Here is a 17812-nt window from a genome sequence, read left to right on the forward strand (position 1 = left end):
TAATTTATGGGGTGCGAAGGCGACCAATGGCCGCCAGCGCATCCCCTCACTTCTGGAGGAGCGGCAACTGCAACGCAGGGGGCTGCGGGGAGAGGCCTCGGCGCCAGGGCCCCCTCCCACAAGTCTGTGTCCCGCACAGTGCCGGATTTACGTATAAGCTAGACATGCAATACAGGTGAAACTCGAAAAATTAGAATATCCTGGAAAAGTCCATTGATGTAAGCAATTGTTTTCATATTGCTACTGGAGTTTAATATATGAGACAGACTTATGACATGCAAAGCGAGATACGTCAAGCCTTTATTTGTTATAATTATGATAATTATGGCATACAGCTGATGAGAACCCCCAAGTTGAAATTGTTAATTTGGGGTTCTCATCAGCTGCATGCCGTAATCATCACAATTATAACAAATAAAGGCTTGACGTATCTCGTTTTGCATGTCATGAGTCTATCTCATCTATTAGTTTCACCTTTTAAGTTGGATTACTGGAAGAAATGAACCTTCCCACGATATTCTAATTTTCCGAGTTTCACCTGTAGCTTAGGGCCCCCACTCTCTTGGGGCCCCCCCAAATAATTAAAGGAAAAAAACATGGATGTACATTTCCAAAATAGAAGATAAAAAACCAATAAAATAAAACCTACATGCAGCAACAGTGTTTTGTGTTGTGTAGGCTCCTATGATGTAAGTCATGGGCCCCGCCTGCTAGCCTGCTCCCTCAAATATCCCTGGTTTGCCATTATTATTTCACCTTATAGCAAGTTTCTAGATTATGAGTCTTTGTAAACTGTGTTTCTAAAGGAATGTGCAATGTGTTTGCATTGTTGAGTTCGTTATGAATAAAAAATCATTTTAAGTTGGAGCTTCATAATTATTTCACAATTAATATACTTAATTGTATTTCACGATTAATATTAATATTAATCTGAAGGTGTGTGCATGCACACGAAAGCTCATACCAATAAAATTGTTAAATTCGTAGTTGTGTAGCTGAAGGGGAGGTGAATTATGGGTTTCTTTTCTTCTTTGTATTGTGAGAGGAACAGTGTCTGCATGTTTACATTGCAATGCAGCCGAAACAAATTCAAAGTATGTTAGAAAATATACTTGGCCAATAATAAATTATTCCTATAACAAACTTAGCTGGTCTCTAAGGTGCTACTGGAAGGAATTTTTTTATTTTGTTTCCACTACAGCAGACCAACACGGCTACCAACCTGTAACTACGATTAATATACCGGTACTTCTTCTTAATTGTATTTCAGTTCAACAATTACTTTGATAAAATACCTATTTTGTGATGTGCAAACGGCTTGAGATTCCTGTTAGGTCCATCCACGACCATACAGCATATACCCAACACAGGGACCATTTGTGGTTGACAAAGGACAGCTGGACATAGAAAGGGACCTTCAGGAGCTGAGGGCCGCATCGAACCTGAATCTGGCCCCGGCCCCGCACGCCCCCACCCCCCCGCGAGGAGAGAGAGGGCACCCGAGGGACTCACCGCAGGATGGAGAGGCTCTTGGCGCCAATGTCTTGGCAGCCGTGCTGGATGCCAGCGATCAGGTAGGGCACGAACTTCTGGATGGAGCCCTTGTCCTGGATGGATCCGGAGACGCCTTGCGCCACCTTGACCTTGTCTCCCTCGCTGAAAAGGCAGGAGGAGACGCTGGGTGGGTCACCTTCCCCGTCTCCGGAGCCCCAGGGCAGCCCTGGCCGGAGCCAAACCACATTTCTCCTCCCATCCATCAAACCTTCTGGTAGCTAATCTGAAAACCTGCTAACGTACCAAACTCAATTTTTATTTTTATTTTATCCCCCCCCCCCAAAAAAAAAACAATTTCCACGCATACAGGTGAAACTCAAAAAATCTGAAGAAGTGTGCATGCACATGAAAGCTCATACCAAGACTAAACTCGTTGGACTCTAAGGTGCTACTGGAAATAATTTTCTATTTTGTTTCAAAAAATTAGAATATCATGGAAAAGTCCATTGATGTAAGCAATTGTTTTCATTAGCTACTGAAGTTTAATATATGAGATAGACTCATGACATGCAAAGCGAGATATGTCAATCCTTTATTTGTTATAATTGTGATGATTATGGCGTACAGCTGACGAAAACCCCAAATTAACAATTTCAACTTTGGGGTTTCTCACCAGCTGCACGACATAATCATCCCAATTATAACAAATAAAGGCTTGACGTATCTCGCTTTGCATGTCATGAGTCTATCTCATATATTAGTTTCACATTTAAAGTTGAATTACTGTAAGAAAGGAACCTTTCCACGATATTCTAACTTTTCGAGTTTCACCTGTACAAGGAAATCAAAAGCTTGTCTTACATTGGATGTTCTTAGATTGGAATAATGATTACAATGCACATAATAAAATTGTTGTAAGATCTAAGCTAACTATAGAACTGTATCTGAAGAAGTGTGCATGCACACGAAAGCTCATACCAAGAACAAACTTAGTTGGTCTCTAAGGTGCTACTGGAAGGAATTATATGGATATAAATATGGTAACATTACAGAGAATAAATGCCCCTTTGTTGTTTTTCTAAATCACTTTTATTAATTTTCCAATAAAGACAGCCAATTAGCAAATCAATCAAATCAGAATCAGAATCCAATTAAAAACAATAAACTAAATTTAAAAAAAACCCACCAAATTACAATCCGAATTATCAATTATTAATTTTCCTGGGCTTCCCATAGTCTGGACCTCTGAATTTTATCTCCAATATCTTCGTCCTGCTTTGTTTGTGGTTCTCCTCGTATTTTCCACATTCCGATGTTAATATTTTAGTGGAAGCCCCTTTGAATGCACCTGCGCCCGGCCTGCGCAAAGCCAAGGAAGGAGCGTCCCCCCTGAAAGCCTGCCCCTTGTCCCAGCTGCCCCCCCCTGCACCGTACCTGAAGTAGCGCTTCTGGCTGTTGCTGTTCTTCTCCATGGCGTCGAGGGAGCCCATCCCCCGGTACTTCTTCAGCCGGACCCCGTCCGAAAAGAAGTATTCGCCGGGGGCTTCGGTGGTGGCAGCCAGCAAGGAGCCCATCATCACTGAGGGGGGGGGGGAGGGAGAAAGGGGGCTCAGGGCCAGGGCACAGGGGAGAAACCCAAGCGCGGGGCGGAGATGGGGCGGGGGGGGGGCTCCCCGCTGAACCAACCTGGATGGCTCGGAAAGAGGACTGGACAGCTCGGGGGTCCTAGAGCTGGAAGGGACCCCCGAGGGTCATCCAGTCTGACCCCCTGAAATTCTCAGCTAATGCAGCCGCGACAGATGGCCGTCCAATCTCCGCTCAAAAACCTCCAGGGAAGGAGAGGAGATGGGAATACAACAGGGAATGGCACTGGATTAAAGGATATAGAACGAGGAAAGGATTGCGGAATACGATGGTGATACGCAGTGGAGAGACGGGAGAATTTACGAATTCCCAGTATGGAGGCCTGGGGGTAGGACTTGCTGGAGGCCAAGGAGACATGCCCGGCATTTATCAAGAATAAACCTAATTTGGGAACCCCTCTTGGACTTTCCATGAGAAAAGGAAATGAATGCTTTTGAGACACCTGGACGTGAAAGAAACATCAATTAACAGACAAGCAGAGAAGGTGAATGTTGTCATAGACGGAATGTCTTAAATAACTTTTTTCTCTTCTCTTTCCCTTTCTCTTTTGTAGCTGTTTTTGCCTCTTTTTTCCATTTACATTAAGTTTTCTATGATGAATTTTTAAAAATAAAAAAATCAACAAGCACCAGTGACCGACACACAGAGCAAAGCGCCAACTGCTTCCCTGCTCAGCCAGAGGAGCAAGAGGCCACCAGCATGCATTTTATTATTATTATTATTATTATTATTATTATTATTATTATTAATGTTTTTAATGAAGATGGCGACAGGATTCCCAGCTCACCTGTCGAGGCTCCCAAAGAAAGCGCCTTGACCACGTGGCCCACGGTTTGGATCCCGCCGTCGGCAATGACCGGCACGCCGAACCTGCGGGCGTACTCTGCTACTTTATAGACTGCTGTGCCCTGGGGCCGGCCGCACGCCATCACTGGCCAGGAGAGAGAAAAGGAAGAGGGGCGGTCACTGCCAGGGGGCCAGCCTCCCGGAGAACCCCGAAATTCTGAGCTGGTTTAAATAATGACGATTTAGTTGTTTCCAAGACACGACACAAAAGGGAATGGGGCGGGGAGGGAGAAGGAAAAAAGCAAGCTCAGGTTATGCGGCAGGGATCTTGAAGGGAGAAGCAGGAAGGGAAACATCTGAGACTCTCCTAATCCCAGGAGGATTGGGTGGGGGGGCGCCTGCGATTACTTGGCCTTGAAGGAACTGCCCTCTGCATATGCTCAGAGGCGGCCCCTTTTTATTGCCTTACCCCTGGGAATGGAAATAGGTTCTGGAGCTATGAAGAAAGGGCGCAGCCAAAGAGAAAACCGTTCATGTATGCTGCAACTGCGGCCAGGATCTTGCTAGCGCAAAGGTGGAGGGGTGCTGAAATACCAACTAAAGAAGAACAATAGGCTGGAATAATAGGCTGAAAGGGCAAAATGAATGGAAAGGCTTCGAGACAAAGACAACAGAGAATTTAAGAAAGGCTGGGGACCGTTCGTTATTAGTGTTATGTCCTGCCTACAGAATCAGCGTCAAGGAATGGACTCACTTGCAGGGTCTGATTAAACACTTGGAATTAACAGAACAAATGCAGAAGCACAAAAACCATGTTAAAAAGAGATGGGAATACTTATTATTATTAGTATTTTAAAAAATTAAAGAATAAGAAATAACCAGTAAGCATGGAGAGTTAATATGCCAAAAAACCAGAAAAGGAATACATGGGGGGGGGGAGAAGGGGGTTGGGGAATCTATATCCTATTTTGTTTTATTGAAGCAATGATTGTGATGATGATAAAATTGTAAAATTCAATACATATATATATATATGCATTGAAATTGTCATTTATTTATCAGATATACGATGTTTGCCATAATTGTACAATAAACGTTCCAAACGCAAATAAAAATAGAAAACAATTACAATTACTGTATTTACTTGGTTTTGTTATTACCCCTAACCAGTATCCAATTCTATACACCTGAAAAATACTACAAATAAATCAATAATAGTTTAAATAAAATAAACCAAAAATGACGTATCCTACCCTTCTTTCTACTTCCAAGGCTACTGAAAAGCTGGCATAACTATCCGACCCCTACTGTATTTCTGAACATATATGATATATCTAATACATATACATATGTATATGTATATATGTATATGTGTGTGTGTGTGTGTGTGTGTGTGTGTATATATATATATTTTAAAGGTTTTTTATTATTTTCCAATAAAACAAAGAAGAAACACAACATAAACATAAACACCATAAAAACACAATATATAAACACATAAACACAGTAAAAATAATAACAATATCAACAAAAATAAAAAAGAGAACATACAAACCTTAATAAACACCTATCTTTGTATTTTTCTATTTTCTAGCTTCTCTACTAGGGGACTTCCCCTGTTCCCTCCACTGCCTTCAAAATCATATATACGTTTTAGGTAGCTTTATATCTTTTCCCCTTAACATTCACCTTATTTCTTAGTACTCTTAAATATAGTTAACCCAATATAAATCATAACTTAAACACAATATCTTAAAATATTCTTTAACAATTAAATCTTTCACAAAAAATTTCTTCTATGCAATCTTATCTAACATTAACATACTAAAGCCGATCTTTTACCTAATTCTGCTCAGATATTCAGTTTATCAGATTTAACTAAATAGTCCTAAATGGGTGCAGATTTAACTAAATAGTCCTATATAAATGGGTGCAGCATTTGGGAGCTTTCCTCCCTCTCCCGGTAACGTTCGAACCCGCTCCCGGCTCACCCGCTCACCTTCCTGTGTGATGCAGATGGAGCCGCAGCCCATGCCGACCCGGAGGGCGTCCACCCCGGCGTCGATGAGGTTCTTGGCCTGCGCCGCTGTCACCACTGTGCATCCAATAGGGGAGAAAGCAAGGGCACCTGTGAAACACCTGGCCGGCCAAGGGGGGGGGGCGCACAGGGGGCTCACTCTGGGGAGAGGGTTGGACTAGATGGCCCCTGAGGGTCCCTGTCCTGTCTACTCAGAAGCGGCTGGGGCGTAGAAATAATAATAATAATAATAATAATAATAATAATAATAATAATAATAATAATAATTTTGCACCCTGCCCATCTGGCTGTGTTTCCCCAGCCTCTCTGGGCGGCTTCGAACAAAGATTAAAATACCGTATTTTTCGCTCCATAAGAAACACTTTTTTCCTCCTAAAAAGTAAGGGGAAATATCCGTGTGTCTTATGGAGCGAATGGTGGTCCCTGCAGCCAAATTGCCCAGGGGCCAAAAGAGGATCATGCTTTTTATTTTAGAAAGAGAAAAGGGGGTGTTGAAAGGACCCCGCTCAGCAGCTGATGAGCAAGAGATCGGGAGAGAGATAAGAGTCCCGGCTCCCTTTCAGCCCCGCCCTCCTTTGTTGAATGTGCTGCAGAGGGAGGTTGTTTGTTTCCCCAGCGACATGGGACTCGCTGATTAGATTATCTGGCTGGAAACTGTAGAAAAGGCTCCCTTTCCTTTAGAAGCTGCAGAAATGTGAGCTGAACCCCATAAAAATGGAGCTTTTCCTCTTTGCTTTTCCCCCGTTGCAAAAGCAGCTTTGCTTTTCCCCCTGTGCAAAAAAAGCTGCAAAACTTTTAGCTGATCCTCAAAAAAAAAACAAAAAAAACCAGGGCTTTTCCCTTTGCAAAAAAGCTGCAAAACCTTTAGCTGATGCTCAAAAATACAGGGCTTTTAGAAGAGGAAAACCAGAAAAATGTTTTTTTTTTTCTTGTTTCCTCCTCTAAAAACGAGGTGCACCCTATGGTCTGGTGCGCCCTATGGAGCGAAAAATACGGTACATTAAAATGTCATACATTAAAAACTTCCCTAAACAGGGCTGCCTTCAGATGTTTTCTAATAATAAACTTAATAATAAACTTATGGCCGACTCTATAAATTCACAAGGCTTGTTTTGCCGCTCTACTATGGGGGGACAGACGGATACATTGTCCCCTTTCCCATTTTCTGCTATTAGTATTCTGGCGACTATCAGATTCCAATCGAACCAGAAACTGAAGAAAGAATGGGAATGTGTGGAAGAATATATGACGGAACGTTGTTCTGAAAGCACAGTATCGCTATGTATTGACTGACATTCGTAAAGTTAAGGATAAAACATGGAAAGATGGTTAAGGGGGGGGGGGACAGGCAAACAATATTTATAACACCATTTAAAAGCAATGTAAAACTAAAGAAGCCGAGCTAAGGCGGAGGGAAGTCACAGGGGTAGGTATAAGGCAAATATATGTAATTAAAAATACTTATATATTGTATAACTTGGAAGGTATGGTAAAGGATGGGGGGGGGGAAATGTATCTGAATGTATAACCATAAAAAATGGAAATAAAATAAAATAATTATCCTTATTTTCAGAAGCAAATCCCACTGAAGTCCCTGGGGCTTACTCACGGGTAAACAGGGTCGCAGCTTAACCATACTGATTTCTGCCTTTATTTTCCCTGCCCCTCCGGAAATTTTATCAATGAGCAAAACAAAACGGTCTTCATTATCTCAGCTGAAGCTCCCCACCCAACCACCCCAAGACGGGGGGGAAAGAACAATGTTCTTGGGGGGGGATCATGCCCCCCCTGCCAAGGCCATGCAGATGCTCACCATTTCCCCCAATGACCTGGAGATCCGGGTATTTGTGTTTGATGTAGTGGATCATGCCGATTTGATAGACGGAGTTTCCCTGAGATGAGTCCTTTTTTTTTGGCAGTGGGGGGGGGGGAGAGAACAGAGGAGCCTGTTAATATTCCTGCACTGCAGGGGGTGGGGTGGGCTAGATGGTCCTTGGGGGTCCCTCCCAACTCTACCGCTCTAGGATTCGACGAGGGCTCGAATCCCCACTGGGCCCCACTCCGCCCAGCCTACCTTGCAGGATTGTGTGTGTGGGGGGGGGGGTTGAAGAGGGAGGGGACAGAACCAGGCCCACCCCCTCAACCTCCTGGGCGGTGCATATAATTAACATTTCACAGGCTGCCACCAATTTGCAAAGGCAGGTGCAGTGGTCCCTTGGTTCTCAAACTGAATCCGTTCCAAAAGCAAAGCGTTCCAAAAGCAAGGCGCTCTTTCCCATAGAAAGCAATGCAAAATGGATTAATCCGTTCCAGACTTTTCAAAACAACCCCTAAAACAGCCATTTGACGTGAATTTTACCAATGAGATCCATAAAACGAAAGCAATAAACCATGTATTGCAGTCACACCATCACACCTGTCAACTTTTCCCATTTCTTGCGAGGAATCCTATTCGGAATAAGGGAATTTCCCTTTAAGAAAAAAGGGGAAAGTTGACAGCTACGCACACGGTCAGTCCGTCAGTTGCTGAACTGGGTTCCACACAGTCGCAAAAACTAAAAGCCAAAACAGACAGACCTCAGCGTCACACTAAAAACGGATCACGTTTGGCTTCCGAATAAAGTTTGCAAACCGGAACACTTACTTCTGGCTTTGCAGTGTTTGGGTTTTGAGTTGTTTGAGTGCCAAGGCGTTTGAGAACCAAGGCGCCACTGGACTCGCTTACTCTCAGGGTGCAACACTGGGGTGCTGGCGGAGGGGGAGCACAGAGGACCACCCTTGCCCCCCGAGCCACAGCCCTCCGGCCCCCCGGGCACCCACCAGCACGACCACGTCGACGCCCGCCTGCATGAGCAGGTCCAGCCGGTACTTGTCGTCTTCCCGGGTGCCGATGGCCGCCCCGCACAGCAGCTGCTTCCGCGAGTCCTTGGAGGCCAGAGGGTAGTCGCGGTTCTTCTTCAGGTCCGTGCGGGCGATGATGGCCACCAGCTCGTCCACGTCGTTCACGATGGGCAGCTTCCCTGCGCGAAGGAAGGGAGAGGGGGGGGGGCAGAGCGGCTGAGAGCCTGGCATGGGCTGTTTCAGGCACAGGAAGAGTGGCTTGGCGGCTGGATCGGGCCCAAGGGGGCCTATGACCCGCCCAGCACGCTGCTCTTGCCGCGGCCAACCAGGGGGAGCGGGGAGAACCACAAGCGGGGCCTGACTCTCTGGCTCCTCATCGTCTGGTACCCAAAGGTAGACTGCCCCAGGGCGTGGAGGTTCTGCTCTAATTCCTGCAGCGGAATCAGCTTAGATTACCGGCTCCGACTGAGGAGGGCAGAGCAAAGCCAGTCTTAGGGGTCCATAGGGGGAAAGGGTTACCCCCCCTCGGTACCTTTTTTGCTCCTCTGAAGGATCTCGTTGGCTTCTTTCAGCGTGACACCGGCAGGGGCCACCACCAGGTCGTTGCGCTTCGTCATGACCTGCGTGGGGGGCAGGAAAGGGGTGAACTGGCCCCAAACACACACAGAGAGAGAGAGAGCCGATTTGGCCATCCCAGGAAAACTGGGACCGGGCCTCTAGATCTCCCGCAGCCCTCAGGGGTCCTGCACTGCCAGGAACCCCTAGCCCGACCCAGGAAGCTGCCGGCCGCATGGGAATGTGGGGGTGTCCCCCCCCCACATGCGCCTTCTTGCCGCTGGGGCCTGGGGGTCGCAGCCATCAGCCTGGTGCTCTCTGTGCCAGCTGGGGTTGGCAGGAGTATCGGTCCAAAAGGGGTGTGTGTGTGCAAATAAGAATCACTTAGCAAAGAATAACTGGCATTGCAGGGGGTTGGACTAGATGTCCCCCAGGGTCCCTGCCCTTTTTCTTTTTTTAATAAGTGATTTTCATTGGTTTTACATATAGTCACATTGCGTAGCATCGTACCCTCCTGTTTTATCTCTTTGGCTCGACCGAGCCTATCGACTTTTCTCCCTCCCGTCTGATGGTTTACAAAATTAAATTATGTGAATAAGTGTTATGTTATGTTAGGTTGTCAGTCTAGGTTGTGTTGTGTCATTCTGTTATTTTGTGCCATGCTACGTTATATTTATTGTGTTTTGTCATCAGATTTGTTAATAAAAATTAATAATAATAATTAAACTGCACATCTTTACATTCTGCTTGGTTTTCTATCCTTGTCGCATCATTACCTAAAATATTGAATTACTCAACCTGAACAGGCAGCAATTTCACCTTGCAGATCTTCAGATAAGCCTGCTAATGATGTTAATTGCTTACATCTGTCTTTCAAATATAATATGAATTTGTTCCAGTCCTTTTGGAATGTTTGGTCTCGGGGTTCCTTCCAACTCTACCGTTCTAGGATCCGAGGACAAATGCTATTTTTAAGGAGTGGTCTTCAAAGACGTTATAGGTTGGGGTTTGGTGGGAGGGATGCTGTTGGGCCTCTTAAAGAACGCCGGAAGAGCCTCGCTGGATCAGAGACTCATGGGATCACGGAGTTGGGAGGGTCCCCCAAAGGTCATCTAGTCCAACCCCCTGCAAAGCAGATGGCCGTAGTTCTCCACAGTGGCACAAGCAGCGATCTCCCCGCCTGGGGGTCCCAGCAAGGGGCGTTCAGAGGCCTGTTCTGTCCGACAGCGGAGGGAGAAGACCGTCCTCTCCTCCGTGATCATGCCTGACCTTCCTCTCAAGGCATCTCGGCTGGTGGCCCCCACGGCCTCAAGTGGGAGGGAGTTCCACAGTTTGACTATGTGCCATGCCTCCATTCCAGGTATAGTTTGAGGAACTTTCCTATGCATTTCCCAACAGACTACAATTAATCCAGAATGCGGCAGGTAGACTGGTGACAGGGAGCGGCCGCTGAGACCATATAACACCGGCCCCAAAAGACCTACATTGGCTCCCAATACGTTTCCAAGCACAATTCAAATTGTTGGTGCTGATCTTTAAAGCCCGAAATTGCCCAGTATACCCAAAGGAGCGTCTCCACCAACCATCGTTCTGCCCAGACACTGAGGTCCAGCTCCAAGGGCCTTCTGGCGGTTCCCTCCCTGCGAGAAGTGAGGTTACAGGGAACCAGGCACAGGGCCTTCTCGGTAGTGGCACCCTCCCTGTAACACCCTCCCACCAGATGTCAAGGAAATAAGCAACTATCTGACTTTTAGAAGACACCTGAAGGCAGCCCTGTTTAGGGAAGTTTTTAATGTTTGATGTTTGATTATGTTTTTAATTATTTTGTTGGAAGTGGCCCAGAATGGCTAGTCAGATGGGCGAGGTATAAATAATAAATTATTGTTCTGATATTATTATTCTGAAGAAGGACTTTCTTTTTCTGCCCTAAATCTTTTCAGAGGATGGAGGAAGGCACAAGGGGTGGCATTTGAATTCAAGGCAGAGAGAGAGGGCAGCTGTGCCCTCTTTCCCCCAGACCCACATTGCAGGGGGTTGGACTGGATGACCCCTGGGGTTCCCTCCCAGCTCCACGCTTCCACGCCCCTTCCCCCCTTCCTTCCCTTTCGCCTTGGCGCCCCCGGTCCTACCTCGCTGAGTGCAGTGCCATAATCCTTCTCAGAAAGGAAGTCAATGTCCCGGGAGGTGACGATGCCCACCAGCTTGCTGCCCATCTTGCCCGTCTCGGTGACCGGGATCCCCGAGAAACCGTGCCGGATCTTGGCCTCGAAGACGTCGCCCACCGTGTGTGCCGGGCTCAGAACCACCGGGTCCGTGATGAAGCCCTGCTCAAATTTCTGCAGAGAGTGTGAGATTTAAACATATGCATAGAATACTTAATTAAGCATAGATAATGGGTGAGTAAAAATTATTCCGGAAAATTAAAAGATCGGTTGACCCGGCTATATGGGGTGGGCTTCAGAAGTGCGAATCTAGCAATATGGGCCTTCGGTTTAGGACTGAATTGTAGCACAGACCATTCTATCAGGGCAGCGCAAAATCTGGCGACTGAATATGTGACTTCTGGGCTCTCGAGTGTGGACTAGAAGCATGAGCTAACTTGGCCTTGGAGGGATCAGGAAGGCTTGGGGGTGACAGCATCTCCTGTGATTTGCAGGTGTCCCAGGTGTCGGGTCGGCCGGGGGATAGGGCGACCCCCAGGCATAAGACAGGAACATTTCAAGCCCGTCTCTCCCATCAGCGGTCAGCTCTAGGGGGTTCCGGCAGCCTTCCCCAATGATTTATAATGACTCATGTCTTGGAGACACTGAGCACATATTCAGAGTCCAGCAGAGATAAACCCAGACTGAGCTAGGCTGAGGTTGCATGTGCACTAAAAGCTACTTTATTCAGAATAAGGCAGAACAAAAGAAAACATAGGAAGTCCGAATAAGAAAGAAGAGCAAACATGTCAGGGATTGCCCGGCTCCTCGCGAGGAGAAGGCGAGGGGAGATCCTACTCGGGAGGAGAGCCAGGGCAAAGGTATTCCTTGTGGGGAGCGAGGGGAGAGGGATCCTCCTCTCGAGGAGGAGAGGGACAGGGGTAGGGGCTACTCGAGAGGAAGGACTTGTTGGAGGTCCTGCTCAGGAGGAGGGCAGGGAAAGAAGTCCTCCTCGGGAGGAGGACTGGGAGAGCAGCTCTTCGCGAGAGGAGGACTGTCTACATTACAGGGAACCCCAGCCACTTCTGTCGACAGAGTCCTCCTCCTCTTCTAGCCTCTCGCCTGAGCTCTCTCCAAGGGAGGAGGTGGTGCAGAGGGTTGGAGACTCTGGGCAAAGACCCAGCACCGCCAGCCAGAGAGGATCTGAGGGGGGTCAGGAGCCACCGCAGACGTCGTTTTAGGGTGCCGAGACTTTGGTGCTGGGCGGGAAACCGGAGAGGGGCACTTCCGGATTCTGCAAGTGACTGAGCAGTCATGTTTTGAACTAGCTCTACACTGTAAATAGTAATGCACAATCAATAGTCTTAGCTACTGAAGGCTCTGTCATTACTCATGAGCAACACTTGGGAAGATCCTGACAAAATGGAAACAGAGTACAGTAAACACCCACTCCTGTGATTCCAACAATCGGTGCTGGAATGCATCATGCAGGCATGTGATAAACCATCCTCTGCACAGTGAGAGGAATAGAAACCCAAATCTAGGATGGCTTTTTGCAGCTGCGCAGGATTTCAAGATTCTCCCCTCTGGGAGGTTCCACCGGCCTGAGGATGCCCAGACACACAGCATCATGCTCAAAGCACATCAGTGGCATTGCGCCAGGACAGGGGTAGGCAACCTAAGGCCCACGGGGGTCGTTTAAATGGCCCACGAGCCGCCCCCGAATTGAGCCGCCCACTCGGCGAGTCCCCGCGAGCTGCGCTAAACTAGCGCTGCGCAGGGAGCTGTTTCCACAACACCGAAAATCGCGTTTACACATGCGCAGATTCTGGAAATCACATCTGCGCAGGCGCCGGAAATTGTGCATGGGCACAAGCCAGCCCATGGAGGGATCTCCGCTGGAGTGAACCAGCCCAAGCAGGGTAAACCTTGCTGACCCCTGCGCCAGCAGAATCCAGGGCTGGGGACACACCCCCCCCCAACCCGGGATAAACTTGTCAGGATATTATTACAAGCTGAGCTGCTAAAGCTGCAGCAGCGAGGCCAGCATGACTATGTGTCTGTTTTTATCCTGTGGGGAAACTACCAGTTCTGCCAGCTTTCTCACACATGTGATGTTTTTGCACTTTACTACAGTGGTGCCTCGCTAGACGAAAATAATTTGTTCTGCGAGTATTCTCGTCTAGCGATTTTTTCGTCTAGTGAAGCACCAATGTAAATTGCGGTTTTTGCTAGACGAAAAAAAAATTTCGTCTTGCGAGGCAGCCCCATTGACGAATTTGTCTTGCGGGGCAGCCTTCCGCTAGACGAATGCCTTCGTCTAGCGAGTTTTTCGTCTAGCGAGGCATTCGTCTAGCGGGGCACCACTGTATTGTCTTTTACTTTCGTTTCTGGCTTGAGAGATGCTGGACACGCTAATGCACAGCTCTGACCTATTGAGCTGGCAAGCAGAGGTATACTCTGCATCTTATCTGCAATAAAGTAGTTTTAGCCTTAATGGCTGGGAACAATTGCATATGAATGTGCCCCTGGACTCGAGTAGCCAGGAGGGCACGCAGGCTTCGTCCCTACCTGGGGGTCAGTCTCACAACTTGCCCCCGCGGGACGTTTTGCTAACAGAACTGGGGTGGCACCTGGAAACACCTGCAAGCCCCACCCCCCTGCCTTCCTGCAGGCTGTGTGTCTCCATAAATGTGTCCAATCCTCTTTTTAAAGCCATCCTTCAGCGGGGAGTTCCGCAGGGCTTTCTTTTACCTTGCCTGAACCTTCCAGCACTCAGATCCATTGGAGGTCAGCAAATTCTGGTGTTTTAAGAGAGCGGCTAGGATTTGACTAGCCCAGAAATGGGAGGATGACAAGATACCAACGAAAGAAGAATGGCAAGCCAAAGTTATGGACTACGCAGAAATGGCGAAGCTTACGGGAAAACTCAAGAGACGAGGACTCTAAGGTGCTACTGGAAGGAATTTTTTTATTTTTTATTTTATAAGGACAATAAAGACTTTTTAAAAGACTGGGACCCATGTCTGATGTGCTTACAGAAATACTGTAAAGAACTGGACTCGCTAGTGGGGTTTGAGTAAACACAATTAAGGGGGAACATGTGTAAGTCAAGGAGCAATAATTGGGAAAACAACAGAACGTTAAGATGTAATTTGGAAAGATAAGAATACAAAAAATGATAAGAATATTTGGTTGGAAGATTTTTAAAATCAAGGTAAACAAAATTAGCAGAAGGAGCAAATAGTTAAAGAACCGGAAGAGGAGGTTGGTGGAAGTCAGGGAGGGGGTGGGGAGAGATTTGGATTTATGAATTTTTAAAATGTGTTTATGATGATTGTGTTGAATATGAAATTATAAAACCTATTTTTTAAAAAGAGAGAGCGACAAAAACTTCCCCCCTGCTGCCCACTTCCTCCCTGCCAGGCATCATCTTACAAACACTTCCTTGGTTTTTCAGCCAGACAGGGGTGAGGAGTGGTCCTGCTCTCCCCCCCCAACTACCCCGCCCCCCCTTCGTGGCTCTGTCCCCACCCCAATACGGAGACCTTCGCCAGCCCCAAATCCGGGCGCTCACCTTGACTTTCCGGACCTCGTTGGCCTGGAATTCCGGGGTGCAGTTGTGATGGATGATTCCAATGCCGCCCATGAGCTGCAGGGGGGGGGGAGGAGACAAAGTCACAGGGGGCGAAAGACTTCCTGGTCCCAGCCCCCCCCCAAATTCCCCACCCCGCCCCAAATGCATAGATCTGCCTCCACAGTCCAGAGCTCTGAGTGCCATTTTCTCCCCACGCGGAGCCTCCTTTTGACCACGGAACAGCGTCACACCAGTAAAACTGTGTGTCTGTGCGAATGCCCAACACCAGGCATGTCCAAAGAGACCGTTTTGGGGGCATAATCCGGCCTAATTTCGGTTGGTCTAATCCGGGCCCTGTGGCAGTTTATTTCCTGGGGCAAAATCCTAAAAAAAGTCGCCAGCTTCAATCCTAAAAAAAGGTGAACAACTTTGGTCGGCCCTCACGACCCTTCTCTTCATCAAATCTGGCCCCCTTTGAAAAAAATTTGGACGCCACTGCCCCAGTCCCAGGGGCAAACCTGCTTCCCCGGGGCTCCTGCTGGGGGGAAGACGTGAAAACAGAGCAGGGGGCAGGCAACCCCCACCAGGGGCGTTTCTAGCCCCTTGGCTGCCCGGGGCGGGAAGCCAAGAGGCACCCCTGGGGGCAGGGCCTCGCGGCGTGTGCGTGCATCATGACATCATGACGCATGTGCAGAGTGCGACGACTCGCCCCCGGGGATGCCGGGCAGGGGGGAAAACGGGAAGCAAAGTGGGCGCTTGAATGTGCCCGCTTTGCTTCCTTTTTTCTCCCCTTTCGGCTGCTTCTTTCGGCGCAAGGGGTGGGCCAGCGAGGAGGGGGAGTCATGCCAGCGACAAGCGTGACGCCCCCTCCTCGCTGGCCCGCCCCTCGCGATGAAAACAGCCGCTGGAAGGGGGGAAAGGTGGCATGCTCCCATTTGGGGGCCCGCCAGGCGGGGCGGGGTAGGGAGGGGGCGGCCCAAGTGTCACCCACCTCCCCTGGAACCCTGCCCCCCACCCCCTGGGAGGCTCTCCCCTCTCTCGGGACGGCCGCTCACCGCCATCGCGATGGCCATGTCCGACTCGGTCACCGTGTCCATCGGGGAGGAGATGAGAGGCGTCTTGAGGGTGATCTTGCGAGTCAAGGCTGACGTCAGGTCCTGCGGAGGAGGAGGGAGAGAGGGCTGGGGGGCCGTGGAAGAGACCCCAAGGGCCATCCGGCCCAACCCCCCCGGGGCTCCCCAAAAGAGACACAACTGGCGACACTCGGCACCAGCGGTTCTCCAACCGGGCGCTCTCGCCCCCTGGAAGGCGTGCGGGTTAACCCTGGCGGGGGTGCCAAGGGGGCGGCAGGGGGGTGCTGGGGGGTGTCGATGACTCTGATTTTGAAAAACCAATATCCCTGCATGAAGTTCATCTGATTTGTCAAATCCACTGCACTAAATCGTTTCAATTGGGCTTTGAATAAAGGGGAAACTCCGATTTTAATTTTTTAAATTGTGTGGTTATTCTCCTTAGTCGGTCATGCAAACCGCTGTTCTGAATAATGCTTTTTTTTTGCATGTGCTGGGGATGAGTTTATATGGGATTGAGGGGGGGGGGCGCAAAAAAAACAACACTATGGCGATCACTGATCTACCTCGACAGGGACATTTATAACCATCCCCGGAAATCGAGTTTGCGCTCTAAAGGAAACAATGTGGTTTCGATTAAACCCTTGCAACTACCAAAAAAAATATAGGAAATATAGCAATGATGTTAAAATTAGAAGAGGGCCGTAATAGTTATTTTAAAGATTCTGAAAGTCGGAATAATAAAACGGGCGGGACAAATTAACATGCAAAAAAACCAGAAGAGGAAGTTGAGGGAAGTCGTGGGGGGGGGCACACATGGGAACTGTGTTTTTCTGTTATGTGATACGATACAGGGATGATAAAATTATGTAAAACTTAAGAAAAAATTATTTTAAAAGATAACAATAAAGGAAAGAGGGAGGCTTGACCGCAGCCCATCCATGCCGGATGTATGTCTCACGGTGTTTTTACGTTTTGTTGGAAAACACCCCCCCCCCAGCAGTTTTTGAAGCAGAGCTGGGATGGCTTGAGGGTGTGATTTCTGCACTGCGGGGGGCTGGGCTGGATGGCCCAGGGGGGTCCCTTATGGCTCCATGGGCGCCCCCTTGCAAAGAATCATTTCCTCCCCTTTTAAATGCTTTATTGTTCACAATTACGCCTTCACAGTATATACCTATATTCATTGTAATCAACACGTATGATTTTGTTGTCGACAAATCAAAATCATCAAAGATCACACACAAAAAGGGTTTGTGTGTGTGTTTTTCAAATGATAATTTTTCTCCATAGACATATGACTTCCCGTCCAAAAAAAATTCTATATTAATAAACTCATTGCTTAAACTTGAAAGTAAGACTGTTCCTATCTATTTTTCTTAACGTATAGTATCCACAAAAGTTATGCAGAATGTAGATTCCAGCAACTGCTTTTTAAACATTCCTTGAAGAATTCCCAACTAGAGACGCCTCAAATTTCGTCCCTTGCAAAGAATCCTAGTTTGCCGGGGCTGTTGGGAACCGTAGCTCCGCGAGGGGCAGGATCCGCTGGGTGCGAAGGGTGGCGGCTGGGCTGCCCATGGGCTAACCCGGCCTCCACCCCCACCCCACCCCCAGCGTTTATCGCCGCCTGACCTTCACCGTCCGGCAGGGCAATTAAGCGGCGACT

General features: G+C 48.0%; 1 protein-coding gene across 3 annotated transcripts in view; it reads right to left on the bottom strand.

Annotated features, from left to right (window-relative positions):
• Positions 1 to 17812, bottom strand: part of IMPDH1 (inosine monophosphate dehydrogenase 1) — a 58053-nt gene that overhangs the window by 7349 nt on the left and 32892 nt on the right. For 2 of the 3 annotated variants that reach the window (XM_033162159.1, XM_033162161.1), the window contains exons 4-13: positions 16132 to 16233; positions 15077 to 15151; positions 11488 to 11694; positions 9336 to 9423; positions 8783 to 8982; positions 7776 to 7866; positions 5924 to 6028; positions 3926 to 4069; positions 2929 to 3073; positions 1513 to 1656 (exon numbers count right to left, since the gene is read on the bottom strand). In XM_033162159.1, the coding sequence (XP_033018050.1) occupies positions 1513 to 1656; positions 2929 to 3073; positions 3926 to 4069; positions 5924 to 6028; positions 7776 to 7866; positions 8783 to 8982; positions 9336 to 9423; positions 11488 to 11694; positions 15077 to 15151; positions 16132 to 16233 (1301 nt within the window). The remainder of the gene's footprint in view (positions 1 to 1512; positions 1657 to 2928; positions 3074 to 3925; positions 4070 to 5923; positions 6029 to 7775; positions 7867 to 8782; positions 8983 to 9335; positions 9424 to 11487; positions 11695 to 15076; positions 15152 to 16131; positions 16234 to 17812) is intronic. The other variant, XM_033162160.1, reaches the window with a different exon arrangement.

The sequence above is a fragment of the Lacerta agilis genome, chromosome 10, assembly GCF_009819535.1.
Source record: "Lacerta agilis isolate rLacAgi1 chromosome 10, rLacAgi1.pri, whole genome shotgun sequence".
Classification (NCBI taxonomy): Eukaryota; Metazoa; Chordata; class Lepidosauria; order Squamata; family Lacertidae; genus Lacerta; species Lacerta agilis.